Source organism: Mastacembelus armatus, chromosome 17 (genome assembly GCF_900324485.2).
Source record: "Mastacembelus armatus chromosome 17, fMasArm1.2, whole genome shotgun sequence".
Classification (NCBI taxonomy): Eukaryota; Metazoa; Chordata; class Actinopteri; order Synbranchiformes; family Mastacembelidae; genus Mastacembelus; species Mastacembelus armatus.
The window spans coordinates 13,382,306-13,400,296 of NC_046649.1; the positions used below are offsets into that span (position 1 = coordinate 13,382,306).

Below are 17,991 nucleotides of genomic sequence, written 5' to 3' on the forward strand. Positions count from 1 at the left end.
GAGCCGTTTAAAACAAGTTATTCAAGACAAACATGACGGGGAAGGGAGTTTGTAATTGCATCAGTTCTGTTTTGGCTTTATACTCTACATTAATTATCGTTCAAATATAAAGATGTAACTTAAACATCAAAAAACGAAATCTTATTTATTTGAAATCAATTTAAGAAAAAAGTATAGATAATTATCTTATACTATTTTTACTACTACTACTATTTATCTTGTACAAACCATAAAACACTGATATTTAAGGGTCAAGGGCACAGGTTTTAGAGGTTGTGTCACAAGCTTACTGCACAGTATACTATCCCTGACCTCAATGTTACAGGTGTAGCTTTCCATAGGAAGTCATTTCAGAGTGTGTGGGTGACTTACTGTGAAAACATATGAAGTCATATGGGTGGCAACACCATGTCTTCCTGCGCCAAGTGGAACAACTATATAGTATCTCGTTAAATGCAAATTTCTACTTTCTTACAATCTGGATCTCATATCCATATGATTCTTTCTGTCATGTCATGTCATTTTAAAGACTGTTGACATCCAGGAATACAGCAACACTGGAAAATTATCACACGGCACAAAAACACAACAATCACTCAGGTATATGCTGAATGTTCACACCTAAAGCTTGTACTGGGTTTTAAGTGCATAAAGGCATGTTGTTGGAGTGTTGCCATAGAAAATTCAGGAAGAATTTATTACTAGAGATTGTCATTTACACATCTGTACTAAGCTGAAAGCCCCATGCTGCAATCAGAGATGTAGAATCAGCACATTTTGACCTCAGAGTCACAGTAAAGCAGTCTTGTGATCTCTAGCTGCTGCCCCAGTTTCCACTCTGCAATCAGGTGAGAAACTTGACATTTCATCCTCTTTCTTCCTCTCTTCTGCAATGTCTCCATGGGTTTCACAGCATAGCTGCAATGTGGGTCCGATCTATATATTGGCTATTTTCTTTTGTATATACACAAACACTCTCATGCAAAACAAGACAGTCCACTAACAAGGTGGCATGGCCCTCACTGCCTCTCTGACTGTGTGCATGGTCGAGAAGAACAGTACATCATAACAAATGAAAGCTTCTCAGATTGCACATGTTTTGTTTTTGCTAAGGGTATGTGTATGAAAAAGTTGCTTACATGTTGAAATGCATGATATTGTAACCCATTAATTGCTTATTTTCTTATATCTCTTTGTCTCACTCCTTATGTAATGTTTAGATGATCCTGTATGTAAACAACAAAGAATGAAGCAGATCTGGTCTAAGACTCCACTGTGTCCATGAAAAACATTATTACATTGGCTTACAATGGTTGCTTAGACCATGAATCCACCTCCTGCAGGTGGTTTTTCATATATTTCAGAAAAACAAAATGGCAAATTCCTTTAGAAAAACACAAGATCTAGGGCAACAACCACAACAGCGTCCAGTGCGATGTCATTTGTGGCCAGTAGCACATACCAGAGTTAGGAAAGCAAGCATTGACATGAGAGGTGAATTTGTGTGTGTGTGTGTGTGTGTGTGTGTGCTCTCACATAAAGTCGATGCTTTTAAATACATTTTTTGTACAGCTGCAAAATCTTAATCAGGTGAAATTTAATGTATGTATAAATGTATCAATGTTTGTTCTTGCCAACACAACTGGCACATTTGTCAGGATGTCAAAGTATATCTCAACATATTACAAGACTTCTTTAACGCTATGCTGACAATTACCAATCCTTAACATTTGTATTTATTGTCAGAGCACAAGGAGTGTGTGTTGTCAGCCACAGTGAACTTAAATACCATAAAAAATGTTTCTGGCATCCACTCAATAGGCTTAACAAAAAGTGAAGGGACAGGCCCAAAGTGCACATTGAAATTCCAAGTATAAATCAACCCACACTGAACAGTGTCCAACTACCCTTTACAGGCCTTATCAAGGCTGCCATTTTATGATACATGTTTTTTCAGGTAATTTTTGATTTAGGTAACATCTCAGATGATTATTTCAAATGTATGTGAAAACAACTGAAGGTAATGTTGGTGTCCAAAAGAATAAGGAGCTATTATTGGCCAAAGTGTAACAGACAGTATTGCCACACTTTGCATCTCAAACAGTAAACAACCAAAATGCATGAAGTGCAATACTGTCAGTATTATGGGAGAGGCATTTCATGAAGGTGCACTTTTCATGCAATCACATGCACTGCTAACATTTAGTGAACACCTTACAACACTATGAAATTTATCTTCAGGCCTTCGAAAAATAAAATCATGAATCTTTGTATGTGCAAAAATGAGGGCAAATTAAGATACTTTCAATAAATTTTATTTTTGTCCCCATTTAACCCAAATACATTACATACAAAAAGGTGATCGGAATTGAACATTTCCTTGTGTCAACACCGTAACATTTACACAATAAATAAAAAAACATGTATAAATAAAAAATAAATAAACAGGACATTTTGTGCCAAAAAATAAAGACTTCTGAATTTGCAGATGGCTTTCACAATGGGTCTTTGAAAATGTGTACATAATACTTGCATTCCAGGTCACAGTTTTTAGGATACAACTCTGGGTCAAGAAAGCAATGTAAGGATTACAGTACAGCAGAGTACAAGGTTTTCTCCCCCCCACCCCATAATAGATATTTCTGGGATATATATATATATTTATGATACCAGCTGTTCTAAAAGCTTATACCAGGTAGTGAGAGTGTAGTGCTAGTGGACTTACTTTTAAACTTGACTCAAAGTATAAAAGTAAATCCCACCCATAAAACCCATCAGAATTGCTTTTGCATCCACCTTGACATTCACAAAGGGTTGTTATTGCACTATACAGACATCCCTCAGAAAGGCACTTTTATCCCCCCCCCACCCCTACCCTCATATTCCAACAAACAGTTTTGTTTACCAGCAGACGTGGAACATTCACATACACCTACCAGTATGTAAAGTTAAAACTGAATTGTTTTTAAAAACTAACAAAGAAAATGCCTTTTGGTAAGTAGTTAAAAACAAATAAAACATAACAAGTGGTAGTAAAATGTTTCTCTATCCACATGAATTTACCAAAAAAAGAAAAAAGTGCAAAATTGTGTTGCTCCCATAGCCCCTCTAGTTTGCAGTGTACCATGTCAGTGAATTTTGTTTATTTGTAATCATCTAACAAAAAAAAGGACAAGTGATGTTGGAGCATAAGAAGCACAGACTAACATCGCAGTCATCAAATAAGACCAGAAGTGTGCATGTGAGGTCAAGATCGTAGTGTGATCCTATAGTTGGTTCATACATAATTTTTTTTTTTGAGGGGGAGAAAAAACAAAATGAACGCGTGCACCATAGTTGAAGGAGGTCTGAAACCAATTGAGGGTAGGAGGGTCTTGTCAATCAAACCACACTTCTTCCGAAAGCATCTCAGCTGTAAGATCCCAGGTCCAGTGAAAGTCAACAGTGTAAATAATCTTGCTGTTAAAATACTTCCAGGAGCCTGAAAGCATTCCAGCTACAAGATTATCCTTCTTCCATTCCAAGCAAATAAGACAATTTTAGTGTTTAGGTACATTTGAGAAATCATGGTTGGGCTATCTGCTATTGGGGAAAGCTGAAAGCTGCAAGGTCAGTTAGTGGCTTTTAAAGATCCAGCCATTAAGCAGTGGTTTTGAGTGAGGGAGGGAGAATAATTTGGAGTTTAGGTGTTCATTTAGGCCAGTGAGGGATCCAAGCATTACCTTCCAGGTGGATACCTCTGAGGCATAAGCTGAGCAGGCACAAACCCTTGAGGCAGATGCGCAACTTCCTGACTGTGTGATGCGTATCAAGGTTAATCAGTTTGATAAGGACCTGCCTAAGCACAAGTCCAGACAAGAGCATTGCTCAGAGAATGTGAGCAGCACTCCATCAGTCAACCCTTACTGGCACTGCCTTAAGAAATTATATCAACCAGTCAGGACGCCTATGAAAAGGTGTCAACCAGTCAGGTTGCCTGTAAGGCATCTGCTACTCAGGCAGCCTGGTAGGCACTTAGCTGTGCTCTCAGGCATCAGTGTGGTGTTGGAGCAGCTGGACCACATATCGGAGCCGGTGTCGTAGCTCAGAGGTGCAGCCCATCTCATTCAGCATGCTGAGGAGGTAAGTGTATGAGACACGTTCCCGACTGATGTAGGTGAGCAGGTACGAGTCATCAGATGACTTGCAAAGGATGATCTTGGTGTGGTCTGTGTAGAAGTTAACCTGGAAGGCAAACAGAGCATGGGTGTCAGAAAAAAGGGGGCTATAATCCAATACAACTATTAAAAAGGGTCAATGGCATCTGACTAACTTTTTTGTATTGCACAGTGCGGCACTACTACTTTCTATATACTGACTAACTAGAATTGTGAATATAGAATTTAGTGATTATTTTCGAACCTGTACAGTGCCATTGTTGAAGAGCATAACAAGAGCATGCTCAGTCTTCACCCACTGAAGCAGCAGAGGAGGAACACCAGAGACATGCTCCTCACAATGCAGATCTCCACCCTGAGGAGGACAGGGAAAATCATTTAGATCACATCAGGTTTGATTAAACACCAAATACTTCAGCAGCTTTGAAAAATCTGCTGGTATAAACTTTAAAATTTTTACTAACTTTCAAATTACATGTATACTATGATTTAGTAGCCCACCAGCTCATACCTCCATGAGGTTCTGCTCCATGTAGTTAGCCATTAGTTCTACAATTTGTTTCTGGCCTCGAAGGTGCTCAGGTAAAGATGTTGCAGGGAAACTGAAGTGTTTGCTGTTGGTCAAGCAGTAGTGTACGGTCCTGTTTTTAAAAGAAAAAAATATATATATATATATATACACATATATACACACACACACACACACTTTAATTGTTTGACAAAGAATTAAAATGAATAGAAAAAAATAATCTGATCAGAAATGACTACTTTGGGTATGTGGAAATTGCTAACACATACAATATTATATCACCAGTTTCCTTGACAGACAGCTCATTGTATAATAAGTCAACAAGTTGTATGTACAATGCAAATGTGTACATGACACCTAAAGTAAATATTGGACCTCTTAAGGTACTTACCTGCGTTGGTCACAAAGGTTGAAGTGTGTTCCCTCATTGAAGAGCACACCAATGCTTTGGTCCGACAGTTGGTAGCCAAATCCATATTTGTTTGAGTAGTCGACCCATTTAGTCACCCACAGGAAGGACTGTGGCCTGGACAAACAGGGTGGGTTTCTGGTAGCTGGAGAGAGAACAAATGTTATGGGTTATGGAACTAATATCATCAACAAAGCTATTATCTGAAATGTGTCCTGGACTACTAGTCAGCAGATACTGACTGAGGCAAGCTAAATCTCTGGCAGATTAAACCTGAATGATGCAGAATCATTCAAGGAAATAAAAATAAAAGTAAGGATGGGACATCATGATTTAAGTGAAGCAGTATTTTTTTCTGCCATGGAATTTTTTTGTGTAGATTTAAAAGATGCTACTCTGCATTTCAATTTACCATCCTGTGTATTGACAATGATCTCATTTGCCAAACATTGTTTGAAACAGACAAAAAAAAAAAAAATGTTGAAGTCTTGTCTTTGCACACACCTTCTGTAGGCATTGTGACCAGGCAACTGCTGAGAACTTTAATGGCTGCATCAGCAACAGCTGTAGGTGTCAGGACATCCTCACATGCTGAGGAGAAAAGAAATAAACAAAAGATTTTATTCTCCTGTAATCAAAAATAAGGCATAACACATCATCTATTCAAAAACACTGGAACCTACGTTCAGTGCTACTGGCCACGGTGCCCTTGAAGGAGCGAGAGATGGACTTCCTGGATTCCTCCTCAGCAGGAGTCTGCTCCAGAGGCACAGAGCTGACTAGCTGACCAGTGGGAGATGGCACCTAAGCAGCAATAAGAGACAAGATTTAATCCATATTCATCATATGAGCAAAGTGATAGTAAGATCAGAGGTTGGAAAAAAAATGTCATGCAAAAAAAAAAAGTAACCACAAAGTTAAAAATAGCAGCACAAGCAGGGGTCGCTTGTGCCTTGTGGGTTTAAACAAAGAAAGCAATGATGCTATTTTTTCCACTATAACTGCACTAGCATCTTACTAACACGACATGGGGGGGGCTGTATTTTTTTTTGTGTTTTTTTTTTAAACCACAGTTTCCTTCTGTGTGCTGGTAAACATGTGAAAAGTTACATATGTAGCTTCTAAATGTCACATCTTGAAATGTAAACAAGTTATTTTTAACAACCTCTAGTGACTGTGTCAACAGAAATATATATAGAACACACTACTACTACATACCACCTGCCTACAACCTCGATTCTTAGCACAGACTCTCCATCAGAGCTGACCTGATAAGAAATGTCCACCCCAAAAAGCAAACAATGTAACTCCTTCTAGTTTCTATAAATGGTAAAACCTGACCAAAGTGATTAAGAATTGACCAGCTGAGCTTCCTGCTGTTGCGGCATACAGTCTGTTATGAATCAAAATATTTTATAAAATTAATGTATTTTTATACAATATTTATAAAATTCATATATATAGTCTGTGGCAGGGGGGGAATAATTAGTGGAAAAAAGCAGGATGGATTTTTGCCAGGTAGGTATTTCAGTTTCCTCAACAAATTGAAATGTCCATCACTAAATATTAATGGCTACAAGCAAACTGCTGCATTTCCCCTTGGACTTTCACTGGTGGACAAGCTAAGAGACATCTGGGACAGCACAGAACCCTATACAGCAGTCTTGGCATAAACAATGCTAAATGGTCAGAAAAACAAAACTTCTAAATCCCTTTAAGTGAGAAGATGACTCCTGTATAATTAAAGCATAATCCATTATTCATATAATAGGGCTGTCCCATATTCAGCCAGTCTAAGATGATCTTCAAAGGTGGTTTTAGCAAGAACATTAAGGAAAAAAGCCAGCTCTCCCTAATAACGTCCTCTTTTTCCATGGCAATGCTGTTAAGTTTGTTTCTGTTTAACATGCAGGTGTGGCTTTAAGCTTGCTTCAAAAACTAAAAGTAAAGCTACTATCAGGCAGAGGATGATGTCTGCCATAAAATATGTACTGCTCTCTCAGTTGAGAGCTGTCATAAGACTTGATTAATAGACTGTTTCAGGCAAACAAGGCCAACTTTTTTTTATTGCAAATTTAGAAAAAGAAAAATGTATTTACCTCATTGGGTCCCACGGTCTTGTAGCTGATCTGCCTGTTGATGGAACATTTAACTATTCCAGACACAAGCTTGGAAATGTCTTTGTCATCTTTTTCTTCACATGGAATCTTCTCCACTGCAAAAACAAAATTCTTGCATTGTAGTCACAACAGATATGTTGAAACACAGGTGCATTTAAATACTGACGGCAGTTCTTGGAAATGCTTGAAGCAAAATTGAAAGTGAATTACAAGTTGGTTCTTAAACTTGTTCAGACACAAACATCAGTTCTCAGGATATGAAGCATAATGAGTTGGAAGGTACAAATATGTAAATAACCCTGTGACTTGCAAAATGGATGATCTAGTTGCCTGTCAGCCTCTTGACTGTGGTGGTGATGATGATGCTGTTTACCTTTTGTTTTCTTCTTGCCAAGGAAGCGCTTCGCCATTTTAGTGAAGAATTTCTTGACGGGGCTAGGGGGGTGGAGCTCTGGCACCATCACACAGCTACTTGGGGGAAGCTTATCAGGAGTGAAACCCTAGAAGGTGAGAAGAGAGAAGGTGGTGAGGAAGATGCGAGCACACAGCTCATAGTGAGTGAGCGCCACAGCACAGTATATCAAGTACTAATATGATAATCAAAACAACATTCCCATGCATTAGCATTTGATTCTCATTTTACCAAACAGAGGAAATTGGCATGAGTTTTGCATACTTTGGTGAAGAATTCATGGTTGAGGATTTGATCTAGTGTCAGTCTGTCGCTGGGATTTTTCTGCAGGATGCCTGAGATGAGTTTCTGTGCAGCAGGGGAAAGCGTGGAGGGCAGGTTGTACCGAACTTCCTTTATACACTTATAGGTCTCTTTCAGGTCAAGGGTCTCAAAAGGAGGGTTGCCACACATGAGAGTGTACCTGAATAAAAGAAATCGATTCAACCACTGTTCAACAATAAACTTAGTACAAATAAACACATTTCTGCCATTTCCATCTAACATGGCAACAAAACCTGTTTCTCCAAAATACATAAACAGCATTGTATGACTGAATAAATAAATGAGGGAAGAAAAAAAAAAAAAAAAAAAAAAAAAAAAAAAACTCACATAACGCATCCGAGGGACCAAACATCAGACTCTGTGCCGTGTCCCTGTCTGTTGAGCACCTCAGGGGCCAAGTAGTTGGGAGTCCCACAGATTGTTCTGAGGGGAAAGGGGAAAACAAGAAAACACCATTTAGGTTGAATTTAATGCTACAGTTTATGCATCTACTTAATGTTTTGCAGCTGTCTAATGCAGATAAGGAAGTAGCGGTTGAAGCATTTTTTCCTGCCACAGTCATTCTTCTGGTATTCCACAGGAAGACGTCAAACAGGTAGTGAAACTCTGATCTAAGCACTAGTTTTCAACTGCCACTTGGAAACTGGTTTAGTGGGTACTTACTGAGGGAAAGTAGTAGGTGGAAGAATGTGACTGCATTATGCAAGCCTAGAAATCGCTAAGATGTAATAGACAGCTACAGTATATATCCCTCAAAGTATTGTGCATGATTTTGATTTCAAAAATCAACATTTTGTGTATGAGGGTTAGCAGTGAAATTGTTCCAACTTCTAATTTCCCTTTGGCATTTTTGGCTAATTCCTTTAGATTAAAAATAAACAAATTAATGAAATACAAATAAAAAAGAAAAATTCTAACTTTTTCCTCTGTTCAGCTGTCTCCAGCTTGGCAGCAAGACCGAAGTCCCCCAGCCGCAGCTCCATGTTCTCATTGACAAAGAAGTTGCCTGAAAGGGACAAAAACATTTGTCCAGTCAGCATTCCACAGATACCATGTGTCTACCCAAAGTCACAGCAGATTCCTGGGATGCTTCTGTGTGCATCTGTATGTTCAGTCATATGTTCACATACCTAGTTTGAGATCTCTGTGCAGGATGTTCTTGCTGTGGAGGTACTTCAGGCCAGATATGATCTGTCTGAGGTAATATCGCACCTCTGGCTCTGTGAGTGTGTGTCTTGCCTTCCAGATATGTGCCAGGGACTGTAGAGACAATGAGAGAACTGACATCCTGCATCCATACAACGCTGCTGCACATGCATCACACACGGTCACAGTACAATCAGATGATGCTCTAAATCAGGTTCTGACTGTAAGATATGAACACTGTAAAACAAACAAAAAAATAAAATAAAATAAACCTGTGATTGTATTCTGCTTTACTTCTCTTTCATCACTGTACAGCAACACAAGGCGAGCTGCAAGCAGATCACAAGCTGAGCAGACAGTTCTAGAGAATTCTGAAATCTCACCTTCCGACTGCAAAGCTCAAGGAATATGTAGATGTTTTCCTGATCTTCGAAATGATGAGAGAATTTCACCACATGCTTGTGCGACAGGGTTTTGTGCAGCTCGATCTCGTTCATAATCTGTCAAATGTTTACAATCAATCAGTTCCTGGCAGTATTTCAATTCTATCACAAGCCAGATATTGATACTGGGGTATTTAAAGAGACTGCGTCTGCTAGACGCACTGAAAACACTGAGCATGGTGATGTACCTTGTCCCTCTGGTGTGGCTTGGACACCCTGCTCTGTGGAATCACCTTCACAGCATACATTTTGTTGTTGGAGAGGTCTGTCATCTCGTAGCATCTTGCAAAACCACCCTTTGGGAAGACAAGCAGCATGATCAGTTAACGCAGCAGGTTGAAAACCTGCAATGGCCATAAACAAGCTGCCTCAGTGGCAGCCTTCGACTGAAGGATCAATGTCAAAATTATTCAGCAGTGATTCCCTCAGTTCTAATGAGAAGCGTGGGGGGGGGTCAGTAAAACAGAGAACATCCAGAACTCAATACAGTGAAAACGGGGTTGACTCTTTTCAGATGCATCGTTGTACAATCAAGTTAATCAGCATCATTTAGTGCCTCGCATGCAGCCATCAGCCTCTCAAACCGACGTTCACCGCGTTTGCTGCATTTTATTCATGCGTTTTACTCGATGCGGTCAAGATGAAATGACTGAGGACATGAGGGATGAGGGAGAGCAGGCTGTTGCATTCATTAACCGTGAAACTGACGGAGACGTTTCCAGCTCTGCGGCAAGCAGCGGACGAAGAAGAAGAAGAAAAAAAAAAAAACCTGGCTGTCTGCCCGTCGCAGCATATCTATGACAGGCAACATGTTGATACAGTCCATTCATACACCGCACACACGGCGTCAACAATCAAACATCACTGTGAGGGACAATAGCAGAGCCAGACGGATGGATTTTCACAGTAAAAGTCGTCTAGTGAGCCATTATGATGCAACGCTACGTGTAAACAGTAATTCCTGCGCTTTCATAAAGGGGGGGGGGGTGCCAATCATGTGTGCGCTCAGGAGCCGGGCACACCTTGAGCCTGATTCATTGAGGAACGCGTCCAGCACCACGAGGTCATCCCATACTGCCAGTAACACACCTGGAAAATAGCTGATGGATTCTGAATCATCGTCAGTTTCCTTAAAACAGTGATTCATAAAACACCGATACCTAATCAGATCCTCGCCTGATAAGCGATTCCGATGGTGAAGCAATACAAGCACATGTAAAATGAAACCGTACCTTTCCCAAAAGCTTCCCTTTACTGTAGGATCTGCCCGTCTTGGAGTCTGTCACCACCTGGGCCAGCTCTGGTCTTGTTTGTTCGGGTTTATTCCTGCTGGTTTTCACCGGGGCTGAGGACTGTTGGGGTCCACGCTCCGGAAAAGACTTAAATAGATCCGCATTCATCGTGTGGCACGAAATACGCTGCGCCGCAGTGAAACAACCAGTAGGCCTTTCCATTTAACGCAGTTGTAATAATTTTAACTGTCTATACAGATTTATGAATATATCCGTTTCACTTATTTTTGTCTCAGTAGTTGGTCTGATGAGTAACAATCCGTCCAACTCTATCCATCTGGAGTGGTTGGGCTCGGCTCGCTCTGCTCTATATAAGCGAGCGGCGACGTCACGGAGCTGGGGGCGGGGAGGAGGTGGCACACGGGTGAAGAAAGTCCAGACCATTTGTTCAGAGTCACAATCAAAAATGTATCTGGAATGTACCTAAGAAAAATGTGAATGAAACAGCTCAGGGGAAAAGATTCGGTCTAAGTCACACAGACAGTCCTTTTCCAGTGTCTGAGATATTAGATCTATAGTTTAGTGAATGCAACACATGCATTCCTGTGAGGTGCTGCAGAGGGGGTATATATATAAATTATATATATATATATATATATGTATATATATATATACATATATATATATATATTCTCATTTTATATCATTTCCGTAGATAAATCCGGGCTCTTTTGCTTTATTTTATTTATGTCGAGAAATGCAAGTAAATATAGTAGCTATTCTAGACTGTTCACAGCTGCCTCCTGGTGGACAAAATGTGCAGCTCAATTTTCTGTGCTCTACAGGACAACAGACTATTTAATGATTTACAATATAATGTGCAGGATTTGTGTACATTATTTTAAATCCTTTTCTTCATTGGTCTAAATACTAACTGGAACTGTCTATAACAGGAAACAACCATTAACTGCTCAAAGGTATACTGCATCAAATTAATATTCTGACTCAATTTTGATCAATTAGTACCTGAACCATTCATAATCTTGATACATATTTCAATGATTACCATCAAAGATGGCAAAGTACTTGTACAGTTTGTACAGGATTCTGCAGGCAAGCAGCCAGCCATATTTATATGCTGGCACAGGTAAATTATGATTACTCAAAAATCAAACACTACATAGTGATACAGTAAAAGTGTGCCTGGTGTAGCCAGTCATGTCTATTAAATATTTTAAAAAAATAAATGGTGTGAAAAAAAAACAGAATCCCATCTGTCAGATACTGTTGACAAAATCCAAAATAAGAAGACTAAAAGAGACAGGACTCGGTTCAAGACCTTTATTTATGACAACGGCAAAATCAACCTGAGTAGGCAACAATGCATGTTAAGATTATGCCAAATGCCAAATAAAATAACCAATACAAGCAAAACATATGTTTTTACATATTCACAAATAGTGCAGGGGAAATTACAACATGAACAGTGGTTCCAAAAAAAAGAACTTATAGAAAACTGTTCAACACAAACCACATAAAGGGATTAAAGGCTGAGCATTACACTATGCAACAGTAAGATGTATTACAACCTCAAACACCCATGCAGTATTCTCAATCATTACACTGGACAGATGAATGAGTAGCTATGATACGATCTAATTATTGCATGACAAAAAATGAAAGGCTCATATGAAGACTTAAAAAAACAGAAAAAAAAAAAAAAGAGCTGTCATGTTGTGGTTGTCTTTGCTGACGTATAAGACAGACTTGTCCAAATGTACACTTTGCTGCACTGAGTTCTGCTCAAAATATCACTAACCAACTAAAAAGTGACTAACCATTATCAATTGTGATGGTCCAATTCAAATTATTTACCTGTGACAGACATTTATCTTGAATAACACAGTCCTTCAGATGTTGTACGTGTTAAAATGATGCGATTTCTTGTGTGTGAACAGTAGGCTGCATCAATTGACTAATTAATGTTTACTTTTATGACCGATGACTAATATTACATCAGCAGCCTGGTTTTCAAAACAGTGTCAAAATAAGGCCATCCAGGGCTTAAAGACTATTCCTGCCATTTTATTTATGAGTTGTAAAACTAAAGTGTTAATTTTGTGAAACTATGATATAGTGGACTTCAGTTTCAATCCATAGCATTTAATATTCATGTCATGTCAGCAATAGCCAGTGAAGATCTCACTTGGTCTTGCCTTGGCAAAGCAGTGTGTACAGTTCAGAAGTCCATCATGTCTTCTCCTCGTAGTTTCTTCTCTTGGGACTCCGTCCAGGCCTTGTTGATAGTTCTCTTCATCTCATCATCTCCCTCTGCATAAATCTTCTTCAACATACTCATCAGTCCCTCGCTGGGGTCTGCATTCTCATCAACACTGGGTTTACTGATGTGAAGAAGCAGGAAAATATTACGAGGGTGTAAACATATTTCTCTGAATTGTTGGAATTATTATTGTGTGTGTGCATCCAAGTTATGTGCAATCACTGTCTAATAAACAGTGACATCTTCTGAACAGATCTGACACTGCACTTCAATGTGCAAACTACTGCATCCCTCAAAGGGAGTGCTGTTATCATCAGTGGTCAAATACAGATGTTAAAATTAGTCAAGTTTCAAACGCTTAGAAAATCATGGTTCAGGTTATTCTTCATGTAACTACTGTCAAGGCAGCATTAAATACTGATAACATATTTGCATCTATGCTGTGCAATACATTTTATCAATTCATTTGAGAATGCTAAATTCAAATTAAACATTTATTATTTTTTAACTTACTCTTTCTCTTTAGACTGTTTTTCCACCTTGGTAAGGCACTCCCACTTCTTTGCTGTCTGCTTCTTGCACATGACTAGGACCATGTCTGTTTTTATCTGTTTCAGAAGGACAAAGACACACAAATATTTTATTCAGGAATTAGCAAATCAAACCAAGGGTTTAAATGCAATGTAATACATCATTACATTAACGATTGTTGCCATACATTTCATTTACAGTCTACTTTCTGCCCTTCAGTAACTACACAGTTCTTACTGACCCACATCGAAACACATCTGATGTCACCCATCATTAAACAAATATAAACTCTCCCTTTAAATAGATGTATATGTTTATTCACCTTTTTGTAGCTGTCTTTTTCATCAATTGGATGTAAGAGATTGAGAACTGTCATCTGGGGGTTTTTCCCATCTAGATCTTTTACCAGCACGGAAAATGACCTGCAAAAAAAAAAAAAAAAAAAAAAAAAAAAAAAAAATCAGCAAATAAAATTTTATGGTTAGCAGTACACAACTAAATACACATACACATGTATAGCAAGAGATAACATTACCTTTCTGTAAAGTCGACCTCCACATTTTCTGATGGAATTTTGTGTACGTTCTTCAATGTAAGATAAATTTTGACAAATTTCTCTGACTGGTCCCAAGCTGCATGGAAGATGCACAAGTGTGAACAGCTTTCAAACACACTTTCAGCTCCTATAAAATCACACATGACTGATTGACATCCAAAAGAAAGCCACCATACCATAGTTGGTGATCTTGACTGTGTATGCTGCTTTAGAGGCTGCAGAGGGGTCTGCCTCTCTCTTGGCCTGTTGTTCCTTCTGTTGTCGCTTGACTGCAAGTTCTTTCTCCACCTTTTTCTGCTCCTGTTTCAGCAGTTCCTGCACTCTTTTCCTCTCTGACTTCTCCAAGAGCAACCCCAGCTCCAGCAAGTCTACCTCCAACTGGTTGATCTGGATTGGGATAACAATAAGACCACTGAAACGTGGGGTTTCTGAGAAGAGACTGGGTAACGTTAATCTTGAGCAGACAAGAGTATGACTGCAGAACTACATGATAATATAAAAAGCTAAAAAATAACCGAGGTTGTAGATACACTCTAAATGCCTCCAGTTTCAACCCGATGCTATGGTTACACATCATTAACACGTGTTTGTGTATGTGTTGACTAATTATTTGCATTTCGGTGTGGGCTAACGTTAGCATTAGCAATGTTAACATGCTGTTGCTAGAACGTTCTGGTAAACTCCAGTCAAAGCTAGCGCACTGCTAGCCAGTTGGCTATTTACTGATAAGCGCTGTCACGCACGACTAAGGAATGCTATCATCTTTAACAAACACGCATTCAGGTTTATTCAAAATGTACATACCGCAAATAGAAATAAAAGACATCACTTTACTGCTTTAGTGAGCTACGTAATTTAGCTAAATGTGATAGCTAAACTGTGTAGCATTTCTCTCAATGGAATTATGCAGATTCTGCCACTTTCGTTAATATCATTAAAACCCAGTATTGCTCTGCCAGAGTACAAATTGAGTTAAAACCCGCTGTTTACCTGTTCGGTTAGCTCCATTTAGGCTTTGTCTTTGACAGTTAGGTTGGCTAGATGCAGAAATGTACTGACAGCCTCACTTCTGAATCTGAAACTGACTTTCGCGCAGCAATTGAATGACGTTCCTGCTTCTGCTTCTTCTTCTTCTTCTTCTTCTTCTTCTGTTTGAATATTGGCGGTTATCAACCCTCATATAACTTCACTATCGCCATCTCCTGTTAACGTCCTATTATTTAACGTTAAATACAAAAATAAATCCTATCACTAGATAACGTCTTTCAATAGTCCATTATATGTATTTATTATAATATATATAAACTATTTGAGACCATACAATGTAAAATATTTTGACCAGATGCAGAGATCATACCTTTTATCAGTTACCTAGCATCACTTCTAAGCTAACTTAGTCTGAGTAAAACATAAACAGTATTTTCTGTGGCACTGTGCAATGGTTTTTGGCACTACAAGTAAAAACCTACATCTGCAATGCAATGAATCCGTATTTTATCAATTAACTAAATATAAAGCTCACTAAACAGAATAAAAGTAAGTTAAATCAACTGGTGCAAAAACAGTTTCATGCCATTTGGGCCATTCACTCTCCAGAATGAATTTGAAAGACACTTCAGGAAAAGGGTTTATCATAATATTTATTCATCCCTTTCTGAGTACAGTAAGTTACACATAGACTTTTCCACCTCAGAGGACTCATATTATCATTTTCTCTTTAAATATTATGCACTTTTTCATATTTTAAAGAGACATAAAAAACAATCAACTTGCTGACAACAGGAAACATCATGTGAACATCATCTGAAAGGATATCTTAATATCCTCCAAAGCATAAACTAAATACTGAAAATGTGCTGTATGACTCTCTATGAATTCACTTTAAACATTAATAAATTCCAGGATTTAATAGATATTGTCATAGTCAATAGCTCTGAAGATTCCCGAGTCTAAATGGCCAAAACGAGCCTGTATTGAAAGCTGATGTTCTGCCTGTCTGTTAGTAAGCACAAGAACGGCCTATTTTTAATGACTGAATCAGACTGTATTGTCCAGCGAGACCCCAATCACCATCTTGCCCTCAGAATTCCAGACATCTGATTGTGATCAGCTAAGTGACGGAAGACAATTCGGCTCAGTCGCCACCTCCGCTTCACTCCCCGAGGTCTGGATGTCATCACACACCTGTTGCGTATTCTCACAGGGCAGCTGTCTCTGGGTAATGCTGCAATCTCTTTGTCTGCCACCTCCTGCAAATAAAAATAAAGTCAGGCTTTAAAATAATTTGTAACATCCTGGATGCCGGTTTTTGTCACCCATAATCACCATTAAAGGCAACTCTGACAATTTTAAGAATTGCCTCTATTGGTTGTACTCCTGTAAAAAAAAAAAAATATTCACACACTCCACGCACTGGTTATTTTCACACACATGAGGAGAGCTAAAAAGCTTAGAAAGTTTTTGCTATTTTGAGATGTGTAAGCTGCATTCTTTTCCAACTGACCATAGAAAAACCTATGTGGATTTTAATGTAACATTAGCAAGGAAACATCTCAAAAATCAACAATATGACAGCACCCTTATTAAACCACTTGTTACTGCACAGATGTTTCAGATATCCTTCCTCCACATACAATGACTGTATCTGTACCATATGATTTGTCCCTCATAGGAGCTGAGAAAATAGAAATATTGCCATTTACCTGAAGATCCTTGGGTAGGATGGTGTTTTTCCTCAGTGCATTGATCCGTAGCCTCTCATCAGCATAGTCAAAGGCCATCTGTCTTCTCTTGACATCCCTCAGCATCCTCCAGTCAACATAATAACCCCTCACCTGCTCCACAGCCCCCCAGCAACTCCGCAGGACCTGCACACAATGTTCAGCTGTTGTCACTGATTGACAGCTAACATCATGTACTTTGCACCACATTGAGTGAATAGCTACAAAGAAGTATGTTCTATAAGCAGCTAAATATTGTACACTGCCCTTAAAGCCTTTTTGAAGTTGGTAGATGGAAAACTAACACGTCTGCATATATGTACATAGGAGTAATGGGAGTACAGTACCAACTGGCAGAAAAGCTGAAATATCTAATAATATAAAATGCGTTTTTGTCTTAACAGGCTAATTAGCATTAGCTGCGAAGTTGTGAGAAATCAAGCAGTTAGACCGATAACAGCGTCGACGTTACTTTCTCTATCCTTCTGCTAAAGATATGCGATGCAATTTTAATAAAAACACTTCAAACAAAATACAATATAACATTAACATACCTGCTTTGGGGCACAGGCGGTGGTATAAAGGACATTCAACCCTAAACATGCAATCCTATGGGCTGCCATATTGAATGATACGTTGCGCAAAAGCCACCGAAGAAAGATGGAGGACCACAAATATCGCCACCTGTTGACCAGGAGTGTAAAAACAAAAATGGATTAGATAGATTTTACATGAGAGGATGATTAACTATTAACAAAATAGAAAGTGTACACTAAACATATGTATAACAATATATTGCAAAGCCCGAGTGGGCGTGACCTGGCGAACTGCTAGCAGAGACTCTATTATGAACTCTGTTAGGGGCTTCTCAAAAGTGTTTGCTGGTTAAGAGAGTATTCTTTCCATTAACAAGCTTATTCTTTTCGAATGGCCTACATATAACGTTATAAGATAACCTTTATTTGTACCACAGCGGGGAAATTTACTTCATCATAGTAGCAAGTAAGGCATAAGATAAAAAAAGGTAGAATAGAAAAAAATAATAAATAAAAAACAGGGTATTTACAATAAAAATTAGGGCTACAAGGAATACTCGAGGAAATCGATGAATTCAATTACAAAAAAAATCCT

At 38.7% G+C, this 17,991-nt stretch overlaps 3 protein-coding genes across 3 annotated transcripts; all 3 read right to left on the bottom strand.

Annotated features, from left to right (window-relative positions):
* Positions 1–2,299: 2,299 nt before the first annotated feature.
* Positions 2,300–11,119, bottom strand: plk3 (polo-like kinase 3 (Drosophila)). The gene is made up of 15 exons (XM_026314119.1): positions 10,773–11,119; positions 9,729–9,836; positions 9,481–9,597; positions 9,082–9,211; positions 8,870–8,957; positions 8,279–8,374; positions 7,892–8,090; positions 7,589–7,715; positions 7,195–7,310; positions 5,779–5,899; positions 5,600–5,686; positions 5,078–5,240; positions 4,669–4,798; positions 4,402–4,512; positions 2,300–4,224 (listed from the first exon to the last, which is right to left on the bottom strand). Exons 1-15 carry the CDS (start codon positions 10,992–10,994, stop codon positions 4,027–4,029), a joined length of 2,013 nt encoding a protein of 670 aa, XP_026169904.1. The 5' UTR covers positions 10,995–11,119; the 3' UTR covers positions 2,300–4,026.
* A 1,659-nt stretch (positions 11,120–12,778) lies between these two features.
* Positions 12,779–15,269, bottom strand: cacybp (calcyclin binding protein). Its single transcript, XM_026314666.1, has 6 exons — positions 15,131–15,269; positions 14,317–14,527; positions 14,120–14,216; positions 13,907–14,006; positions 13,567–13,661; positions 12,779–13,174 (listed from the first exon to the last, which is right to left on the bottom strand). The coding sequence occupies exons 1-6, from the start codon at positions 15,146–15,148 to the stop codon at positions 13,012–13,014; spliced, it is 684 nt and encodes a 227-aa protein (XP_026170451.1). The 5' UTR covers positions 15,149–15,269; the 3' UTR covers positions 12,779–13,011.
* Positions 15,270–15,760: 491 nt separating this feature from the next.
* On the bottom strand, positions 15,761–17,501 carry mrps14 (mitochondrial ribosomal protein S14). Its single transcript, XM_026313857.1, has 3 exons — positions 17,415–17,501; positions 16,843–17,007; positions 15,761–16,389 (listed from the first exon to the last, which is right to left on the bottom strand). The coding sequence occupies exons 1-3, from the start codon at positions 17,481–17,483 to the stop codon at positions 16,207–16,209; spliced, it is 417 nt and encodes a 138-aa protein (XP_026169642.1). The 5' UTR covers positions 17,484–17,501; the 3' UTR covers positions 15,761–16,206.
* Between the last annotated feature and the right edge of the window lie 490 nt (positions 17,502–17,991).